Source organism: Diadema setosum, chromosome 2 (assembly GCF_964275005.1).
Source record: "Diadema setosum chromosome 2, eeDiaSeto1, whole genome shotgun sequence".
NCBI lineage: Eukaryota > Metazoa > Echinodermata > Echinoidea > Diadematoida > Diadematidae > Diadema > Diadema setosum.
Window position 1 is genome coordinate 4,651,088 of NC_092686.1, and position 22,434 is coordinate 4,673,521.

At 38.3% G+C, this 22,434-nt stretch overlaps 3 protein-coding genes across 3 annotated transcripts; all 3 read right to left on the minus strand.

Annotated features, from left to right (window-relative positions):
* Window positions 1–2,110: 2,110 nt before the first annotated feature.
* Window positions 2,111–3,858, minus strand: LOC140239110 (uncharacterized). Its single transcript, XM_072319002.1, has 2 exons — window positions 3,744–3,858; window positions 2,111–3,100 (listed from the first exon to the last, which is right to left on the minus strand). Exons 1-2 carry the CDS (start codon window positions 3,796–3,798, stop codon window positions 2,121–2,123), a joined length of 1,035 nt encoding a protein of 344 aa, XP_072175103.1. The 5' UTR covers window positions 3,799–3,858; the 3' UTR covers window positions 2,111–2,120.
* Window positions 3,859–9,726: 5,868 nt separating this feature from the next.
* Window positions 9,727–11,198, minus strand: LOC140237809 (uncharacterized). Its single transcript, XM_072317742.1, has 2 exons — window positions 11,144–11,198; window positions 9,727–10,813 (listed from the first exon to the last, which is right to left on the minus strand). The coding sequence occupies exons 1-2, from the start codon at window positions 11,196–11,198 to the stop codon at window positions 9,831–9,833; spliced, it is 1,038 nt and encodes a 345-aa protein (XP_072173843.1). The 3' UTR covers window positions 9,727–9,830.
* A 5,941-nt stretch (window positions 11,199–17,139) lies between these two features.
* LOC140239142 (uncharacterized) lies at window positions 17,140–18,998 on the minus strand. Its single transcript, XM_072319029.1, has 2 exons — window positions 18,944–18,998; window positions 17,140–18,200 (listed from the first exon to the last, which is right to left on the minus strand). The coding sequence occupies exons 1-2, from the start codon at window positions 18,996–18,998 to the stop codon at window positions 17,230–17,232; spliced, it is 1,026 nt and encodes a 341-aa protein (XP_072175130.1). The 3' UTR covers window positions 17,140–17,229.
* Window positions 18,999–22,434: the final 3,436 nt, after the last annotated feature.

Sequence of the window (22,434 nt, forward strand, 5' to 3'; positions counted from 1 at the left end):
CCTTTTTCTTTCTCGCTTCACTAGTTGAGTATTCCTTATTAGATATCCTATCCTCCTGCTTATACCCGCCTGCCTAGAGTTCAACTTGTAATTTTTTCTGTAACTATGATGCATGACATTTAATTGGATGAAAATGTTTCAGATCGCAGCGATTCACCTCGATTTGTGGCTTGTATTTTGTACAATTATTCTCCTCAAAACGGTACATTTTTAATGAAATAGATAGCTGTTTTCATGGATGCATCCTTTTTTTTTCGAATAATTCAAGCTACCTTAATAGAGAATAATATCATTTTCTGTGAATTTGTACTAAATCAGCACCTTTGCAGACGACTACTCCCCTTCAATATCATGTAAAGCAAGTGTGCACTGCAACATCGACCATTTTGCGAAATATATTCTTGTAAACTTCATTTCACACCTGGATATTATTCTAATTGGTTGCTCTGAATGTCCACATTCCTAAGCAGGTGTATGACTGCATATGTTTTCCGGAAATTGAAACGAGAGTGTTTTGGCATTTTCGAAATTAATGTTGAAACATCTCATGCAATCTTACTGAATCTTTTTTTATTTTTCACAAACACTCAAACGCGCAAGCACAATTAAAAATATGAGGGAGGGCAACTGACAGGGTAATCCCCTAGCAACTCTCCTTTTCCATCTCTCATATCAGACTTCCTTATGTCATTATCTGGACACCCTATACACTTACTTGGTCTATAGCTGGCGCTGTTCATCCTGTCGGTCTCGTGGACCTTCTTTGCCTAATGTCGGTCTCTTGAGCCTTTTAAGCGTAGTGTCGGTCTCGTGGGCTTTGTTTGCATAGTGTTGGTCTCGTGAGCCTTGTGTGTGTGTGTAGTGTCGAACTCATGGGCTGTATAACTTGTGGGCTTATTTTACTTGATGTCGAACTCGTGGGCTTTATTTACTCAGGTCGAACGCATGGACTGTATAACTAGTGGGCTGTATGACTTGTGAGCTGTATAACTAGTGGGCTGTATGACTTGTGAGCTGTATGACTAGTGGGCTGTATGACTTGTGAGCTGTATGACTCGTGGGCTGTATGACTTGTTGGCTGTATGACTCGTGGGTGTCGGTCTCGTGACGTGCACCCGTCTTTACAGTATTTTTCTTTGCATATAGGAATTGATGTGATCATACAGCATAAGTAACTGAAAACTCGCTGCTATCATTTCTTCCTTGTTTGTGCATACATTGTACTTGTTTCTTTGTGAATACGAATTTCATATTATTAAAAGAAATACGAGTAAGGACTACCCAACACCCCCCCCCCCCAAGAAAAAAGTATATGTATGTGGTATATGTTTGGATGTATTATCTTGAGTGTGTACATGTTAAAATATCCCTTGTCATTTGAAACAAGCACATTTTAGCTATGTCTTCATTCCAACGTAAAATATTTGAAAACAATTTTGGAAATAACCTAGTCTTAGGTCTTAGTAACCTTACAAAAGTGCACGCATCTTTGAGAGACTTTTCCGTAAAAAAACACAAAAACATGCACGCACACATACATACACACACACTCACTTAGTCTTCATCAGTTTAGATCTATTTATTTATCTATCTATATCGTGGCTTCAATGCCTCCCTCCACTCTTCGCATCTCTTTCTCTTGATAATTTGGCCGTAACATGTCCTGTAGTCGGTCCATCTTTCAGTCCCACACACAAGATTGTATGTAAGTTGTCGATGACACCTTTTATCACCATCTTCCTGTCTCCTATTTCACTCTTAATGTCAAGGGTATACTAAAACGTCTTAGAAAATGACTCGCATTTACACTATGTGATTCCTTATACATGATGACATTTATTAAACATTTTACAAATATACAGGTATTCATCAGCCACCGAGATATTTGAAAATCTTTGTACTCAAGGTGAAAGGAAACATTTTATCATTTCTGTCTTTGCTTTTTGTTTGTGAGTGTACGTGAAAATGCAAGCCGCAAATCACGGCGTGAAACAAGATTTGTATTAATGCGAGAACCAATCAAGCATGCTTTCTTGGATAAGATTTTGATGGAGAAGAGTGGGAAGAATTACATAAAACAAAACAATAACAGCAAGAACAAGAACAACGATACACTTTCCTCATGGCATGAACCCTTCATTGATTTCAGGTAAGTCAGTTCCGAATTCATCAACTTCACGCTCTCCGGTCCGTGTTGTTGACTCAGTGGTAGTGGACATGTCCTCCTCGTCGCCTTCGGGTTTCCAGCCACCTCGACGACCAAATGGACGACCACCGCGGTTACCATGACGACCACCCTTGTCCGGACGTTGGAAGGGATGACCATTTTCTCCTTCGCCACGTCGCCCACCGTCACGTCCAGATTGATCACGACGGTCCCATCGATCTGAGAAGACGTTTTCCTCTTCGGTACGATTACGTTTGCAGGGATGATGACGACGACGAGATGGTCTACCAAATGGTGCATTTTCGATGCGAGTGTCATTGTTGTCTCCTTCTCCATCATAATCTTCGCTCTCATTGCACTTTGCATGATGATGACGGCGGTTTCCATGGCGACCGAACCTGAAAGGGAAGATACTGGTACCGTTGTTATCTCCTTCTTCAGATTCCTCACTCTCATTACGCCTTCCATGGTGATGTTGATGTTGATGATGATGGTGGCGTGAGTGATGCCTTCCATGGTGACGACCAGGATAACTTTCTTCACCATCAGTTTCATTGGCTCTATCAGATCTCCTACCACCACCAAAAGGCATCGGTGACATATCCCCATCCGGTCCTCCTTGTCGACCTCCCTCTCGCCTTCCTCCCTGTCCAAAGAACGGTTTACCACCTCTCCGTCTGAAGCCCCCTTGTCCTCCAAAGTCATCTCCTTCACCTCCCTTTACGCCTTGTCTCCCTTGGCCGTCTGAGAACTGTTCTCCTGGTCGAGAACGTCCCTCATCCCTACGACCACCATCTCGTCGTCCGCCTCCACGCTGCTCTAGATTAACCTCAGTCTGGCTGTCACCGGGTCCCCCACGGCCCCCAGGACGGTCAGAGGGGCGACCCCTCCCTAGTCGGTTGTCTTGACCCCGACGACCGTTTTGTGCGCACACTGTGAAAGAAGAATCGAAGACAGGCGTTCATCATAAAGAAAATCCATGTTTGTCATCGTTATACTATACATAGTATCATTGTCTTTGTATCACTAATGGTATACGGACAGATCATCAAAAAAAAAAAAACCACACACACATACACCTAAAATGCAAAAATAAAAATAGCGAACACAATGTTGCGATTGTACGCATTTATAAACAGTAAGTGGTATTTGCAATTTAAGAAACACCCTGTGGGTCCGCTCATGTTGATAAAACGTTGAGATGATAATATATAACTGACGACCAACAGCAGTCGTGAAAATAGAGAAATCAATACTGTAGTTAGAAATATCCAACTCTATTTGAAAAAAAAAATGATATTAATAGCTTTCCTTAAGAGAAACGGTTTTTTGTTATATGCAGTTGTAATACAAATTTAAATCATATCAAGCATCATAATAAAGTCTACGGATTCTCTGTTATTTTTACAAGACAATAATTGCCTACAACATACAGCATTTGATTATTTGAATTTCAGTGCACATGAATCTTTATACTTCCCCCTCTTATCCTCTATTAGTTAAATCTTTAGAAAGACAGAATATGAAAAAAAAAAACATATGAAAGGGGGATGTGATATAAAGATATAATTCTTACCTGCGGCAGTAAGTGCAGTGAGAAAAAGGATGAGCAAAGTTGATTTCCAGGCCATGATGATGAAATCCGTCTCTTGACAAGTTTTCTGTTCGTTTCTTTGGAGTTTTCTCTCGTGGAAGCACGAACCCGAGAAATCTGAGGAATGCAGACAACTTGGTCAACTTTTATATTTTTTGGGCTGAAAAATCGTCCCAGTCGGTGCCTGACAGTACCAAATCATCCGGTGTTTCTCCCAATGAGTTGTCTTTCCTGTTTTATTCCGCAGCATATCCGGCAGTGTGAGGCAGCGATTGATACGTTGTTTGACGAGTCGGGGATGAAGAACAGGACGCAACGAAACAAAATAACACAACGCAAAAAGCGGACAAGGGCATCCATTATGTTCAACGGCTTGAAAATGGGCCAAACCTAAAGTATGGAGTGAATTCTACTCCAATGTCGTCATATGACTTCACCAAATTAATCATTCAATTCAATTCGAGAAGAAAAAAAAAGTTATGCAAATTTCAATTTTACACTTGTTCAAGGAAAACGTTATGACAATAACGAAATGCTCTCTTTAATTTGTTACTTGTACCAATGTTGCATTTCGATTTTTCAAATCTTTGTTGTGCCTTTTTTTAGAAGCAGTCATCTTTTTGAATTTTTTAAATGTTTATTTTTGTCGCTTCCATTTCTGTCGACCACAAAATCATTATGAAATATATGTCACACGTGAAGAAGAGGATAAAATTTTATGTTCATCTTTGAGTGTAGGTGTGGGGGGCGTGGAAGGAGATCATAATTATCATTCAACGATTAATCAATGTCTACGTTTTGTTTGTTTCTTTGCTTGTTTGTTAGTTTTGTTTGTTTGTTTTAATAGGGGGCTGACTGATCCTTTGACAGATATTTACTTCACCTGTAATGAATTTGGATAGGGAATAAAAGGACTACGGTAGGGAAAGCAAAAGATCCGATTCTTTTAAAGTTTTATGATAATAGACGACTCTTGTTACTACACACACACACACACACACACACACACACACACACACACACACAAATATGGCATAATGATTGCCTTTTTTTTCTCACTGTCCGTCTGACTGCCTATCTATCTATCTTTGTCTCTCTATTCCTTATTTCCCCCTCTTCCTTTCCTTTGTAGTATCCAACTCTTCAGCTGTTTAATCACTGTGCGTTAAAACCAAAATATTATCTGGTACCTGGTACCTGCCAGCAGCTCTAGATGGTCTACCCGAGTGCTGACATCAAACAAATTGGAACGTCAGATTTCCTTTATGTGGGTGACATCACATCCGCACAAGGCAGGAGGTGCAAGGTACAACAAAAGCCACAACAGTCAACGACTTCATTGCAATTGTTATCATCATCTGTTCCCAGGGAATACATCCACAGAGGTCTAGTTATTCCCATAGACTTTTTGACCTTTGCATTATTGTTCGTTTGTTTGTTGTTGTTGGTGTTTTCAAGGAGTGAAATGGACGTGCCTTTTTAAAATTGAACCATCTATTTATTCGTTCATCAATTGATTTCTTGCGCCGGGCTAACAATTCAGTATGCCGGTATGAATAACGTAGTCAGTCTGAGTGATAACTTGACTCCTTGCTTACTTACAATATGAAGTGAAGACATGACAGTGATACATCTGCTACTACTACTACTACTACTACTTCTACTACTACTACTACTACTACTATTACTACTACGACTACACTACTACTGCTACTACCACTAGCACTGCCCGGTAGTAGTTGTAGTAGTAGGAGAAACGTAGAAGCAATAAATATAATAGTGATAATGATGATGATAATAGTAGTAGTAGTAATGATTATTCTTATCAATATCAATATTAATTTTAATAACCAAAACAATTAACTTACAACTTACACAGCGAATTATAAATGATTCTCTCCCTGTACACCATAAAACCATTATAAGAACCTAACAATCAGATGCACTGTGCTAAATATGGTTGTTTTTTCTTCAAGAAAATGACATCTACTAAGTTCTAAATCTTATCCTTCATTACCAATTCAATGAAAACCCTGTTGCTCTATCAATGATCTGTATTTCCTTTGTTTTTGCCTTCTCTTGGTGTTTTCTTGTTCATATTTTAGAGTCACTGCTTCTAATCATTGTAACATTGAAGGACTGAACTTATTCATATTGACGTGTGTCGGTATAAGCGAAATGTCTGTAACCGAAATGCCTGTTCTTCTTCTTTCTTTTTTTTCTTGGGAAGGACTCAATTTTATTTCCTGAAAGGGATTTCAAACTCTTTTTATATACACTGTTATGAATATTGTAAACCATATAGCTCGCAATCAAAGTGTGTGGCAATGGCAACATTTTCTGCAAACTCTTTTGTGTGTCTTTGCAGGGACTTATTCAAACTACAGATTTTTCCCATTTTGTGATGTCATGGAATGTTCCATCCTAAAGAAATTAATTCATGCAACAGTTACATCTCATGTTCAGTTTCATCATCTTATGTATCTGAACAGCAACGAATTAAACCGACATACACTTTTGTAAAGATAAGTGAGAAAATCGGTAATACGAAGAAGAATACTAACTGCTATAGTAAAGTTAAATTGGGCAAGGAGATAATAAGAAGAAAAATAAAAGAGGACCAGAGGCTATTAGGAACAGATTCGTAGCCCAGGGTGAATGAGTAATAGACCATGTAATGATCCATTGTATACTTACATTATCTTACGAAGTTAAAACACCACGCATCTTGAGATAATTGGTCCATGATGATTAAAAGAGGTGAGCCGCCGACCAATAGGGTTACAGCTCTGGAATCGGTGGGCGTAAGCGAGCGTGACAACAGGTTTCTTAGAACTGCACCCCTTTGTTCTTTCATGGTGTTTCCACGGCTTTGAAATAGTAGATGCGTGCCCTGATTGGTTTATTGTGTCAAAGGAAAAGTTGAAAGTTGCCCGCGCAAAAGCGGGCGTGCACCGATGAATGGATGGCGCTCATTGTCGTGTGATACAAGTATACTTGAATAGCGCCCACCTTCGGTCACCATTACAACACAGATAGCTATTCAAATTCATGAAAATTCTTCCGTCGAGATGTTTTCATTGCAACTGATTGACAAATTGCCCTACATCGACGTAAATAAGCACTGAATTGATCAGTGTTTTACTAGTAGCCATGATAAAAAATCATGGGCGTACATACTCGAGCAGGATTCGAACCTACGACCTCAGGGCAATTTGTCAATCAGTTGCAATGAAAACATCTCGACGGAAGAATTTTCATGAATTTGAATAACAAAGCAGTACCCGCTGCATGCTATAAGGATTAGAACCAACACTTGCTGTCGGGCGAAAGCTCGGTGGTCTAGTGGAGATGACGCCTGTCCGGTGATCAGGAGGTCGTAGGTTCGAATCCTGCTCGAGTATGTACGCCCATGATTTTTTATCATGGCTACTAGTAAAACACTGATCAATTCAGTGCTTATTTACGTCGATGTAGGGCAATTTGTCAATCAGTTGCAACAGATAGCTATTGTTCCCAAGTTTCTAGGGATGGTGGGCCTGAAAATAAAGCCAGTAATCATGACAGTTTGAAAGAGTCTCCAGGCTTCCGGAGAACCTTTGTTCTGCCAAAAAATTAACAACAATGAAATGAACCAGGTTGGCATGACGATTAGCCCAACAACTCTCAAAACCGGCCGAGAACAGAGTTACGGTGTTATGAATAAGTAATAAAATATGTAATTCATAATAGTTTACGTAAGATTCTTAAATAGATATCTAGCTTGGTTGATACATGATAAAAGAGAATATAAAAAAAAGGAACAAGTGAATGTGGTAAAAACTGGCAGAAAGTGACTTGTATGCAAGGAGAAATAAGATGCAGAATAAAGAAAATGAAAACAAAAAAGCATCAGAATTTTAGGTGTGTGTTTGTGTTCTTATTTTCATTTTTTACTTCCTGGATAAACGAATTTACTAATCAAAATGGATAACTGAATACGACTGTTTGGTAACAGTTTTAAACTGATGGTTGTAGTAATCATTGTTTTCATAATCATTACTGTGGTTGTTTTCATTATTAGTAAGACTATACTTAATGTAACACTGGCAAAGAGGTGGGCAATGTTGATACTACTACTACTACTACTACTACTGCTACTACTACTACTACTGCTAGACATCTGTAGCTAAGGATGATTACAGCTAAAAGTCATGAAATTATATTCTATTGATTGATTCACAGCCCCCAGGAAATTTTAAATTCCCGGCAATTCAAAGATTTCTCATTCTCTTCTATTAACGATCTGACTGTATCCCGTATTACATGACGTCATTTACATAACTAACAAAGTCGAAAATAATCGTCTAAAAGTTCTTTTTTTTTTTGTTGGCTAACGAGGCCTGGCAGTGTAAATGCGTACAGATTTTGGCTGTAGAATTACACACGTCAAACATAATACCAGTCGCAGCTATACATAAATCCATATACATCTTATGAATGAGCCACAATCAATTTTAATGATAAAGTCCTCCATTTACCCTTTCCCGAGGAGTTGTATTATGTCATATTGTCATTATATATTTACAATGTTGCCTACACACACACACACACACACACACATGCACATACACACATAATTATATAGTTTTATAGTAATAATAATGTCACAATAGAACAATGCATTAAATGCCAATTGCATTGATTTTAATTCAAAATCCCAATTTTCGGGGGCCTCCCCCTTCGTTAGGGATGATAAGCACTTTCATATGTGACATCATTATTATTATTATATCTAGTATTGCGGTGCAAATACAACATATATATATATAGAGAGAGAGAGAGAGAGAAAGAAAGATAGATAGATATTTTCATTCATCCACTTCACTGTATGAATATAATATACATGACAGTTTATAAACGCGTGTGTGTTTGTGTGTTAGATTTCTAGAGTGTTACTAAATTGCACCTCTTTTTACAATTATTTCTTTGTATGTATGCATTATGCGCAGTCAAATTGGTCAAAGTGAATCATTAATTGTAAGAGGTTTATGTATACATGCAACTGGTTCCAAGTCTTTACATATTTTTTTTTTCTTTGCATACAGGAATTGATGTGATCATGCAGCATTAGTAAGTGAAAACTAGCTGCTATCATTTCTTCCTTGTTTGATGTGTATATTTGTTTCTTTGTGAATACGAATTTCATATTATTAAACGGAATTCGAGTAAAAACTACCCCCAAAACAAACAAACAAACAAACAAACAAATAACAAAATGTATAGGTATATGTTTGGGTGTATTATTTTGAGTGCGTACATGTTAAGATATCCTTTGTCATTGATCATTTGTAACAAGTACATTTTAGCCATGTTTTGATTCCAACGTACAATATTTGAAAATGAATACGAAATAAGCTAGTCTTAGAAAATTGAAGTTCCCTGACAAATGCGCATGCGTCTTCGTGACTTTTACTTAAAAAGAACCAAGCATACACATACACACACACACACAAACACACACACTTAACTTCATCACTTCGGATCTATTTATCTATCTATATTGTGGCTTCAATGCGTCCCTCCACTCTTCACACTTCTTTCTCTTAATAATTTGGCCGTAACATGTCCTGTAGTCGGTCCATCTTTCAGTCCCACACACAAGATTGTATGTAAGTTGTCGATGACACTTTGTATCACCATCTTCCTGTCTCCTTCTATTTCACTCTTAATGTCAAGGGTATACTAAAACGTCTTAGAAAATGACTCGCATTTACACTATGTAATTCCTTATACATGATGACATTTATTAAACATTTTACAAATATACAGGTATTCATCAGCCACCGAGATATTTGAAAATCTTTGTACTCAAGGTGAAAGGAAACATTTTATCATTTCTGTCTTTGCTTTTTGTTTGTGAGTGTACGTGAAAATGCAAGCCGCAAATCACGGCGTGAAACAAGATTTGTATTAATGCGAGAACCAATCAAGCATGCTTTCTTGGATAAGATTTTGATGGAGAAGAGTGGGAAGAATTACATAAAACAAAACAATAACAGCAAGAACAAGAACAACGATACACTTTCCTCATGGCATGAACCCTTCATTGATTTCGGGTAAGTCAGTTCCGAATTCATCAACTTCACGCTCTCCGGTCCGTGTTGTTGACTCAGTGGTAGTGGACATGTCCTCCTCGTCGCCTTCGGATTTCCAGCCACCTCGACGACCAAATAGACGACCACCGCGGTTACCATGACGACCACCCTTGTCCGGACCTTGGAAGGGATGACCATTTTCTCCTTCGCCACGTCGCCCACCGTCACGTCCAGATTGATCACGACGGTCCCATCGATCTGAGAAGACGTTTTCCTCTTCGGTACGATTACGTTTGCAGGGATGATGACGACGACGAGATGGTCTACCAAATGGTGCATTTTCGATGCGAGTGTCATTGTTGTCTCCTTCTCCATCATAATCTTCGCTCTCATTGCACTTTACATGGTGATGTCGGCGGTTTCCATGGCGACCGAACCTGAAAGGGAAGATACTGGTACCGTTGTTATCTCCTTCTTCAGATTCCTCACTCTCATTACGCCTTCCATGGTGATGTTGATGATGGTGATGATGATGGTGGCGTGAGTGATGCCTTCCATGGTGACGACCAGGATAACTTTCTTCACCATCAGTTTCATTGGCTCTATCAGATCTCCTACCACCACCAAAAGGCATCGGTGACATATCCCCATCCGGTCCTCCTTGTCGACCTCCCTCTCGCCTTCCTCCCTGTCCAAAGAACGATTTACCACCTCTCCGTCTGAAGCCCCCTTGTCCTCCAAAGTCATCTCCTTCACCTCCCTCTACGCCTTGTCTCCCTTGGCCGTCTGAGAACTGTTCTCCTGGTCGAGAACGTCCCTCATCCCTACGACCACCATCTCGTCGTCCGCCTCCACGCTGCTCTAGATTAACCTCAGTCTGGCTGTCACCGGGTCCCCCACGGCCCCCAGGACGGTCAGAGGGGCGACCCCTCCATAGTCGGTTGTCTTGACCCCGACGACCGTTTTGTGCGCACACTGTGAAAGAAGAATCGAAGACAGGCGTTCATCATAAAGAAAATCCATGTTTGTCATAGTTACATGATACATAGTATCATTGTCTTTGTATCACTTTTGTAATATAAATCTAAATCATATTAAGCATCATAATAAAGTCTAAGGATTCTCTGTTATTTTTACAAGACAATAATTGCCTACAACATACAGCATTTGATTATTTGAATTTCAGTGCACATGAATCTTTATACTTCCCCCCTCTTATCCTCTATTAGTTAAATCTTTAGAAAGACAGAATATGAAAAAAAAAACATATGAAAGGGGGATGTGATATAAAGATATAATTCTTACCTGCGGCATTAAGTGCAGCGAGAAAAAGGATGAGCAAAGTTGATTTCCAGGCCATGATAATGAAATCCGTCTCTTGACAAGTTTTCTGTTCGTTTCTTTGGAGTTTTCTCTCGTGGAAGCACGAACCCGAGAAATCTGAGGAATGCAGACAATTTGGTCAACTTTTATACTTTTGGGGCTGAAAAATCGTCCCAGTCGGTGCCTGACAGTACCAAATCATCCGGTGTTACTCCCAATGAGTTGTCTTTCCTGTTTTATTCCGCAGCATATCCGGCAGTGTGAGGCAGCGATTGATACGTTGTTTAGCGAGTCGGGGATAAAGAACAGGACGCAACGAAACAAAATAACACAACACAAAAAGCGGATAAGGGCATCCATTATGTTCAACGGCTTGAAAATGGGCCAAACCTAAAGTATGGAGTGAATTCTACTCCAATATCGTCAGTTGACTTCACCAAATTAATCATTCAATTCAATTCGAGAAGAAAAAAAAGTTATGCAAATTTCAATTTTACACTTGTTTAAGGAAAACGTTATGACAATAACGAAATGCTCTCTTTAATTTGTTACTTGTACCAATGTTGCATTTCGATTTTTCAAATCTTTGTTGTGCCTTTTTTTTAGTAGTAGTCATCTTTTTGAATTTTTTAAATGTTTATTTTTGTCGCTTCCATTTCTGTCGACCACAAAATCATTATGAAATATATGTCACACGTGAAGAAGAGGATAAAATTTTATGTTCATCTTTAAGTGTAGGTGTGGGGGCGTGGAAGGAGATCATTATCATTGATCAATGTCTATGTTTTGTTTGTTTCTTTTCTTGTTTGTTAGTTTTGTTTGTTTGTTTGTTTTAATAGGGGGCTGACTGATCCTTTGACAGGTATTCACTTCACCTGTAATGAATTTGGATAGGGAATGAAAGGACTACGGTAGGGAAAGCAAAAGATCCGATTCTTTTAAAGTTTTATGATAATAGACGACTCTTGTTACTACACACACACGCACACACACACACACACATACACACACACACACACACACACACACACAAATATGGCATAATGATTGCCTTTTTTTTTCTCACTGTCCGTCTGACTGCCTATCTATCTTTGTCTCTCTATTCCTTATTTCCCTCTCTTCCTTTCCTTTGCAGTATCCAACTCTTCAGCTGTTTAATCACTGTAAGTCATTCCCTCTTCCAGCAAACCAATTTTATCACTCCAAATCCCAGCCTATCTGCCCCTGTGCACTCTCAAGCACTCGCACGCACATTCACCACCATCACACATCAGAGTTTATTTTCCCCTGCTATCTTCGCAGCAGAATTTGTATTGTTTACCAATTTACCTACCTACCTTTTCCTCGGGCCGGCCATCTTTTCAAGCAATGCTTACAATGGCGGCCCTCTGCATTATCATTTCTTAAATATAATATTGTTATTGTAATCCCAGCTGCATAGACAAGCATACTGTAATATCATTAATTTCCTTTTATATCGTTGTTTATGCAAGTCAAACGACTCTGTTTCAAATATACTTTGTATGTTTCCCATGTTCACGATTATTCAATTTATGTATATATTGATTTGCAGAAAATAAAGTATCTATCAAACAAAACTGTGCATTAAAACCAAAATATTATCTGGTACCTGGTACCTGCCAGCAGCTCTAGATGGTCTACCCGAGTGCTGACATCAAACAGATTGGAACGTTAGATTTCCTTTATGTGGGTGATATCACATCCGCACAAGGCAGGAGGTGCAAGGTACAACAAAAGCCACAAAAGTCAATGATTTCATCACAATCATTCTCATCGTCTACTCCCAGTGAATACATCCACAGAAGTCTAGTTATTCCCATCGACTTTTTGACCTTTGCATTATTGTTCGTTTGTTTGTTGTTTGTTGTTGTTGTTGTTGTTGTTTTCAAGGAGTGAAATGGACGTGCCTTTTTAAAAGTGAACCATCTATTTATTCGTTCATCAATTGATTTCTTGCGCCGGGCTAACATTTCAGTATGCCGGTATGAATAACGTAGTCAATTTGAGTGATAACTTTACTCCTTGCCTACTTACAAAATGAAGTGAAGACATGACAGTGATACATCTGCTACTACTACTACTATTTCTACTACGACTACACTACTACTGCTACTACCACTAGCAGCAGAAGTAGTTGTAGTAGTAGTAGAAACGTAGAAGCAATAAATATAATAGTGATAATGATGATGATGATAGTAGTAGTAGTAATGATTATTCTTATCAATATCAATATTAATTGTAATAACCAAAACAATTAACTTACAACTTACACAGCGAGTTATAGATGATACTCTCTCCATGTACACCATAAAACCATTATAAGAACATATAGCAATCAGATGCACTGTGCGAAATATAGTTGTTTTTTCTTCAAGAAAATGACATCTACTAAGTTCTAAATCTTATCCTTCATTAACAATTCAATAAAAACCCTGTTGCTCTATCAATGATCTGTATTTCCTTTGTTTTTGCCTTCTCTTAGTGTTTTCTTGTTCATATTTTAGAGTCACTGCTTCTAATCCTTGTAACATTGAAGGACTGAACTTATTCATATTGATGTGTGTCGGTATAAGCGAAATGTCTGTAACCGAAATGCCTGTTCTTCTTTTTTTTTTTCTTGGGAAGGACTCAATTTTATTTCCTGAAAGGGATTTCAAACTCTTTTCATATACACTGTTATGAATATTGTAAGGCATACAGCTCGCAATCAAAATGTGTGGCAATGGCAACATTTTCTGCAAACTCTTTTGTGTGTCTTTGCAGGGACTTATTCAAACTACAGATTTTTCCCATTTTGTGATGTCATGGAATGTTCCATCCTAAAGAAATTAATTCATGCAACAGTTAGATCCCATGTTCAGTTTTCATCATCTTATGTATCTGAACAGCAACGAATTAAACCGACATACACTTTTGTAAAGATAAGTGAGAAAATCGGGAATACGAAGAAGAATACTAACTGCTATAGTAAAGTTAAATTGGGCAAGGAGATAATAAGAAGAAAAATAAAAGAGGACCAGAGGATGTTAGGAACAGATTTTTAGCCCAGGGTGAATTAGTAATAGACCATGTAATGATTCATTGTATTCTTACATTATCTTACGAAGTTAAAACACCACGCATCTTGAGATAATTGGTCCATGATGATTAAAAGAGGTGAGCCGCCGACCAATAGGGTTACAGCTCTGGAATCGGTGGGCGTAAGCGAGCGTGACAACAGGTTTCTTAGAACTGCACCCCTTTGTTCTTGGTGTTTCTACGGCTTTGAAATAGTAGATGCGAGCCCTGATTGGTTGATTATGTCAAAGGAAAAGTTGAAAGTTGCCCGTGCAAAAGCGGGCGTGCACCGATGAATGGAGGGCGCTCATGGTCGTGTGATACAAGTAAACTTGAATAGCGCCCACCTGTGGTCACCATTACAACGCAGAGAGCTATTGTTCCCAAGTTTCTAGGGATGGTGGGCCTGGAAACAAAGCCAGTAATCATGACAGTTTGAAAGAGTCTCCAGGCTTCCGGAGAACCTTTGTTCTGCCGAAAAATTAGCAACAATGAAATGAACCAGGTTGGCATGACGATTAGCCCAACAACTCTCAAAACCGGCCGAGAACAGAGTTACGGTGTTATGAATAAGTAATAAAATATGTAATTCATAATAGTTTACGTAAGATTCTTAAATAGATATCTAGCTTGGTTGATACATGATAAAAGAGAATATAAAAAAAAGGAACAAGTGAATGTGGTAAAAACTGGCAGAAAGTGACTTGTATGCAAGGAGAAATAAGATGCAGAATAAAGAAAACGAAAACAAAAAAGCATCAGAATTTTAGGTGTGTGTTTGTGTTCTTATTTTCATTTTTTAATTCCTGGATAAACGAATTTACAAACCAAAATGGATAACTGAATACGACTGTTCGGTAACAGTTTTAAACTGATGGTTGTAGTAATCATTGTTATCATAAACATTACTGTGGGTGTTTTCATTATTAGTAAGACTATACTTAATATATCACTGGCAAAGAGGTGGGCAATGTTGATACTACTACTAATACTACTACTGCTAGACATCTGTAGCTAAGGATGATTACAGCTAAAAGTCATGAAATTATATTCTATTGATTGATTCACAGCCCCCAGGAAATTTTAAATACCCGGCAATTCAAAGATTTCTCATTCTCTTCTATCAACGATCTTACTGTATACACGTATTACATGACGTCATTTAGATAACTAACAAAGTCAAAAATAATCGTCTAAAAGTATTTTTTTTTTTTTTGTTGGCTAACGAGGCCTGGCAGTGTAAATGCGTACAGATTTTGGCTGTAGAATTACACACATCAAACATAATACCAGTCACAGCCATACATAAATCCATATACATCTTATGAATGAGCCACAATCAATTTTAATGATAAAGTCCTCCATTTGCCCTTTCCCGAGGAGTTGTATTATGTTATATTGTCATTATATATTTACAATGTTGCCTACACACACATACACACACACATACACAAACACACATATATAATTTTATAGTAATAATAATGTGACAATAGAACGGTGCATTAAATGCCAATTGCATTGATTTTAATTCAAAATCCGAATTTTCAGGGGCCTCCCCCTTCGTTAGGGATGATAAGCACTTTCAATTATGATATAAATTCCTCTATTGTGACATCATTATTACTATTTCTAATATTGCGGTGCAAATACAACATATATATATATATATATATATATATATATATATAGAGAGAGAGAGAGAGAGAGAGAGAGAGAGAGAGAGAGAGATAGAAAGATAGATAGATATTTTCATTCATCTACTTCATTGTATGAATATAATATACATAACAGTTTATAAACGCGTGTGAGTTTGTGTGTTAGATTTGTAGAGTGTTACTAAATTGCACCCCTTTTTTACAATGATTTCTTTGCATGTATGCATTCTGCGTAGTCAAATTGGTCAAAGTGAATCATTAATTGTAAGAGATTTATGCATACATGCAACTGGTTCCAAGCCTTTACATATTTTTTTTTTTCTTTGCATCCAGGAATTGATGTGATCATGCAGCATTAGTAAGTGAAAACTAGCTGCTATCATTTCTTCCTTGTTTGTGTATATTTGTTTCTTTGTGAGTATGAATTTCATATTATTAAACGGAATTCGAGTAAAAGCTACCCCCTCAAAACAAACAAACAAACAAACAAACAAACAAATCACGAAATGTATATGTATATGTTTGGGTGTATTATTTTGAGTGCGTACATGTTAAGATATCCTTTGTCATTGATCATTTGTAACAAGTACATTTTAGCCATGTTTTGATTCCAACGTACAATATTTGAAAATGAATACGAAAATAAGCTAGTCTTAGAAAATTAAAGTTCCCTGACAAAAGTGCATGCGTCTTCGTGACTTTTACTTAAAAAGAACCAAGCATACACAGATACACACACACACACACACACACACACACACACACACTTAGCTTCATCACTTCGGATCTATTTATCTATCTATATCGTGGCTTCAATGTGTCCCTCCACTCTTCACATTTCTTTCTCTTAATAATTTTGCCGTAACAATGTCCTGTAGTCGGTCCATCTTTCAGTCCCACACACAAGATTGTATGTAAGTTGTCGATGACACTTTTTATCACCATCTTCCTGTCTCCTTCTATTTCACTCTTAATGTCAAGGGTATACTAAAACGTCTTAGAAAATGACTCGCATTTACACTATGTGATTCCTTATACATGATGACATTTATTAAACATTTTACAAATATACAGGTATTCATCAGCCACCGAGATATTTGAAAATCTTTGTACTCAAGGTGAAAGGAAACATTTTATCATTTCTGTCTTTGCTTTTTGTTTGTGAGTGTACGTGAAAATGCAAGCCGCAAATCACGGCGTGAAACAAGATTTGTATTAATGCGAGAACCAATCAAGCATGCTTTCTTGGATAAGATTTTGATGGAGAAGAGTGGGAAGAATTACATCAAACAAAACAATGACAGCAAGAACAAGAACAACGATACAGTTTCCTCATGGCATGAACCCTTCATTGATTTCAGGTAAGTCAGTTCCGAATTCATCAACTTCACGCTCTCCGGTCCGTGTTGTTGGCTCAGTGGTAGTGGACATGTCCTCCTCGTCGCCTTCGGGTTTCCAGCCACCTCGACGACCAAATGGACGACCACCGCGGTTACCATAACCACTTTTGTCCGGACGTTGGAAGGGATGACCATTTTCTCCTTCGCCACGTCGCCCACTGTAACGTCCAGATTGATCACGACGGTCCCATCGATCTGAGATGCCGCTTTCATCTTCGGTACGATTACGTTTGCAGGGATGACGACGATGAGATGGTCTACCATATGGTGCATTCTCATTGCGAGTGTTATTGTTGTCTCCTTCCCCATCATAGTCTTCGCTCTCATTGCACTTTGCATGGTGATGTCGGCGGTTTCCATGGCGACCGAACCTGAAAGGGAAGATACTGGTACCGTTGTTATCTCCTTCTTCAGATTCCTCACTCTCATTACGCCTTCCATGGTGATGTTGATGATGGTGATGGTGGCGTGAGTGATGCCTTCCGCGATGACGACCAGGGAAACCTTCATGACCATCAGTTTCATTGGCTCTATCTGATCTCCTACCACCACCAAAAGGCATTGGTGACATATCCCCTTCCGGTCTTCCTTGTCGACCTCCCTCTCGTCTTCCTCCCTGTCCAAAGAACGGTTTACCGCCTCTCCGTCTGAAGCCCCCTTGTCCTCCAAACTCATCTCCTTCACCTCCCTCTACGCCTTGTCTCCCTTGGCCGTCTGAGAACTGTTCTCCTGGTCGAGAACGTCCCTCATTCGTACGATTACCATCTCGTCGTCCATCTCCACGCTGCTCTAGATTAACCTCGGTCTGGCTGTCACCGGGTCCTCTACGGCCCCCAGGACGGTCGGAGGGGCGACCCCGCCCTCGTCTATATTCTGGACCCCGACGACCGTTTTGTGCGCACACTGTAAAAGAAGCATCGAAGACGGACGTGTATCATTAAAAAGAGTCCACTGTTTGTTATCTTCATAATCTTCATGGTATCATTGTCAATGTATCACGAAGGGTACTAGGACAAATGTGGCAACAAATGTGGACTAAATGTTGTGATTGTAGATGAGTGGAAAGAATTACGGATGTTTGAGAATCAAGACACACCTAAGGGGTATCCTCATATTAACCCTTTGTGTGCTTTGACTGCGAATTGGAGCAAACAAACAAGCAAACAAACAACAAACACAAAAAACATAGCATTTATACACAGTCCAAATGCCTGGTACAGAAAGGGTTAATAAAACTAGACGTTGGGACAATAATGTAAGACTGAAACCAGATTGAAGAGTTTCAATAACTAGCCTGAAGAGAGTAATCGCTGTAAATTCATTTTTTTAATGAAGTTTCATTATACTAAACACAGAAATAACGTTGAAGTATTATTATTATATATATATATATATATATATTTTTTTTTTTTTTTTTTTTGCTAGACAGTTCCAAATCGCTGGAGTGATTTATCCAGCAGAGAATCAAACATAAACCATTCTGATTATTTGAATTTCAGTGTCGGGTAATATTTTCCTTCCTTTGTTCTCTTTGCGTATCGAAGTTTTGTCTAATCTTCTAAATCATAATCTTTAGATAGACGAAAAGAACACATGAGTATGAACAAGTATAAGGATTCGATTTGAAATAAAGACACTATTCTTACCTGTGACAGCAAGTGCAGCGAGAAAGAGAATGAGCAAAGTTGATTTCCAGCCCATGGTGATGAAATCTCTCTCTCTCTCTCTCTTGACAAGTTTTCTATTCGTTGCTTTGGAGTTTTTTCTCGTTGAAGCACGAACCCGAGAAATCTGAGGAGTGCAGACAATTTGGTCGACTTTTATACTCTTTGGGCTGAAAATCGTCCCAGTCGGTGCCTGACAGTACCAAATCACCCGGTGTTACTCCCAATGAGTTATCTTTCCTGTTTTATTCCACACCATATCCGGCAGTGTGAGGCAGCGACTGATACATCGTGTAGCGAATCGGGGGTGAAGAACAGGACGTAACAAAACAAAATAAAACAACACAAAAAGCGGATACGGGCACCGATAATGTTTAACGGTTGGCAAGGGGGCAACGCTGCAATATTGTGTGAAATCAATTTCGATTCCAGATGAAGTGTATCATAATGAGTCAAGTTCAGGCACAGAGAAGAGAGAATTTCTTATTCAAATCGAGAAATTGACAAAATTAAACAAATTAACAATTCACTTTTTCAGGATGACAGCGATATTAATCGTTTTAATATCAAATGTGACAATGAGCTATCGTTTCCTATCTCTCCCATTTTTTGGTTTTTATCTAAATGAAAATGTTCCAAAGTGATTTCCGGCAACAGCTCAGCACCTAAACTCCATGTCCCTATATGTTCATCATTGCCTACTCATTCAATTATTTGCGTGTGTTGAATCTCTCTTTCTTTTTTAAAGTCATTTGACAACAACAATTCAAGACTTGTTCGCAAGTTGATAAGGGAATTATGAGACGGTGACCTCACATAATGCAGTTTGCACATTACATGTATTAAACTTGGATGGTTACACTATGCCAAGCTACATATAGAATCAAAATTTTGAGTGAGTGCTTAATATTTTTTTCTCACATTTGAACGAACTGTCGCTGTATTTTTTTAATGTGTGATATATCAATCATATGTCAACCTCAAATGGAGTTGAGTTGCACTAAAGTCTGTTGTTTAGTATCAAAACATCCTATATTGTTTCAAAAATCTCCGTGTGCATTTGACTGTAAAAATCATAGTGTGCAGATTCGTCTAAGAGATAATTTAACTTAATTCTTTTTATTTTTCCTTGTCTGTCTATTCAACTGCTTATTTCACGCTCTCTCTCTCTCTCTCTCTCCTCTCCCTCTCTCATTCTCTTTTCATTTTGTTCTCTTCCGCTCTTCCTGTCTTGATTGATTATCCGTCTTCAAATCTTTAATCACTTTGGAGGCGGTAAATAAACAAAAAACAGTTATCTGGTACTTGGCTTCAAGGGCCTACCCGAGAGCAGATTGATTTAAAAAAAAAAACACAATTTGGACCGTTAGATTTCCTTTCTGTGGGTGACATCACATCCGCACAAGGCAGGAGGTGCAAGGCACAACAAAAGCCACAAAAGTCAATGACTTCATTGCAATCATCCATTTGTATGAAATACTAGTACATCAACAGAGATCTACATGTTCTCATCACCTTTCGACCTTTGCATCATTGTTTGTTTGCTGTTGTTGTTGTTTTTAAGCTGTGATATGGACGTGCATTTGAAGAGTGAAAGAGCATCATTGATTTATGAAAATAATTCCGTGTGCCTGATTTGATGTGGATAAGAACTCAAATTAGCGGTATAAATAACGTAGTCAGACTTAAAGATGATTTTACTTTTCCCCATTTGCAAAATGAAGTCAAAGGTACTAGTTGTAGAAGTGGTACTAGTTATAGTAATACTCTTTGCAAGGACTTATTCAAATTACAGATTTGGTCATTTTGTGGTGTCATGGAAAGCTCCATCCAAGACGAATAAATTCTTATGCGACAGTTACATCTCATATTTAGCTTTTATCATCTTCAGTATCTGAACAGCAAAGAATGAAACTGACACAGAGACAAGTAGCTAAAACCTTAATGCAACAAAAAAAAAAATACAGAAAACTGCTAACTGTGAGAGGTGATTGTATTGGGCAAGTAGATAAGAGAGCAATGGATAAGGACCAAAGGATATGAGAAACCGAATTTCAGTTTAGCGTGACTTTGTCGTAGACCACGGTAATGATCCGCATGATTGGTCAATGATGACTTAACTGAGGTGGACCGCCGACCAATAGGGTTACAGCTCTGGAATCAGTGGGCGTAAACGAGAGTGACAATAGGTGTCACTGAACTGCGCCCCTTTGATCTTCTATGCGGTATTTCCACTCCATAAGAAGATGCGTGCCCTGATTGGTTGATTACGCTACAGGAAAAGTTGAAAGTTGGCCGCACGAGAGAGGGCACATCATTCCGTACACAGATGAATAGAGGGGGGTTTTGGTTCATTGTCTAGTGATCCTCTATGGTCAATTTGAAAGGGGCACACCTGCGCTCACCATCAAAGAAGTATAAGTTAAACGCAGCTATTGTTCATTTGTTTCTATAAGTGGACAGCCTAGAGACAAAGCCAACAGAAGGGCTTTAAACGAGTCTCAATGCTACAGAAGAACCATTGTTCTACAAATTAGAAATAACGAAGGGAGTCAGTTCAGTTCAGCCTGATGATTAGGCCAACAACCTTCCATACAGATCGAGAATAGAGTATGCCCTTATGCTGTTATGAATAAATAATCAAATATGTAATTGATGCTACGACAGGCAAATTTAAAAGTTCGTAAGATTGGCCAAAAGCTGAAAAAATTAATGAACAAAGTAACTGCCAGAAGATGAAAGGAACATGAAGAAATGAGACGTAGAAAGCAGAAAACAAAATGAAAAAGGAAACTGGACTTTGGGTATTCTTTTACTTGCTTGAATTTTGAAAAGGCAAAATCAAAATGGGTGATTGAATATGAATTATTGGGATAAATTGGTTTCCATATTTTCTTTCATTTTCTATTCCACATAATAAGCATTGATAAGGGACCCAAACTGAAATAAAGATAATAATAATAGAAAAAACAGCATTAACGACATCAGAAGTCTTAGTTTGGGTTGAAGAAGAGGTCCAAGTGCCCACCGCAAAAAAAAAAAAAACCGCAAAAAAAAAAAACCAAAAAAAAAACCAAAAAAAAAAAAAACCCGGAGAATGCTAGGATTCACTTTTGTGTCACAGCTCAAACATAATGAAGTAAGCATGATAGTGATGATAGTATTAATCAAGCACTAATAATGGGAGTGATCATCGTTATCATTGACATTGTCATTGTTATAATAATTATCAAGATTCTGCTTAATGTAATGGTGGCAATGATATTGACATCAAGAGCCATGACAATAATGACACTACTTCTCCGTTGTGCTTCAACTACCACTACTACTTCTACAGCTACCGCAGCTGATAATTGCGGTGTTGATACGTAGTTATCTTTAACTAATTTCATCCACAGTCCCCAGGACCTTTTAATAACTTCAAGCAGTTTTCTTTCTTTTCTTTGGACGATATAAACTACATTCTTGTTTGT

What these genes read in the sequence shown, in the direction of transcription:
- LOC140239142 (XM_072319029.1), bottom strand. Translation starts at nt 18,998, where the DNA reads ATGGGCTGGAAATCAACTTTGCTCATTCTCTTTCTCGCTGCACTTGCT. An exon ending in CGCTGCACTTGCTGTCACAG is followed by an intron (nt 18,201 to 18,943) that starts GTAAGAATAGTG and finishes CTTCTTTTACAG; the next exon opens with TGTGCGCACAAAACGGTCGT.
- LOC140239110 (XM_072319002.1), bottom strand. Translation starts at nt 3,798, where the DNA reads ATGGCCTGGAAATCAACTTTGCTCATCCTTTTTCTCACTGCACTTACT. An exon ending in CACTGCACTTACTGCCGCAG is followed by an intron (nt 3,101 to 3,743) that starts GTAAGAATTATA and finishes CTTCTTTCACAG; the next exon opens with TGTGCGCACAAAACGGTCGT.
- LOC140237809 (XM_072317742.1), bottom strand. Translation starts at nt 11,198, where the DNA reads ATGGCCTGGAAATCAACTTTGCTCATCCTTTTTCTCGCTGCACTTAAT. An exon ending in CGCTGCACTTAATGCCGCAG is followed by an intron (nt 10,814 to 11,143) that starts GTAAGAATTATA and finishes CTTCTTTCACAG; the next exon opens with TGTGCGCACAAAACGGTCGT.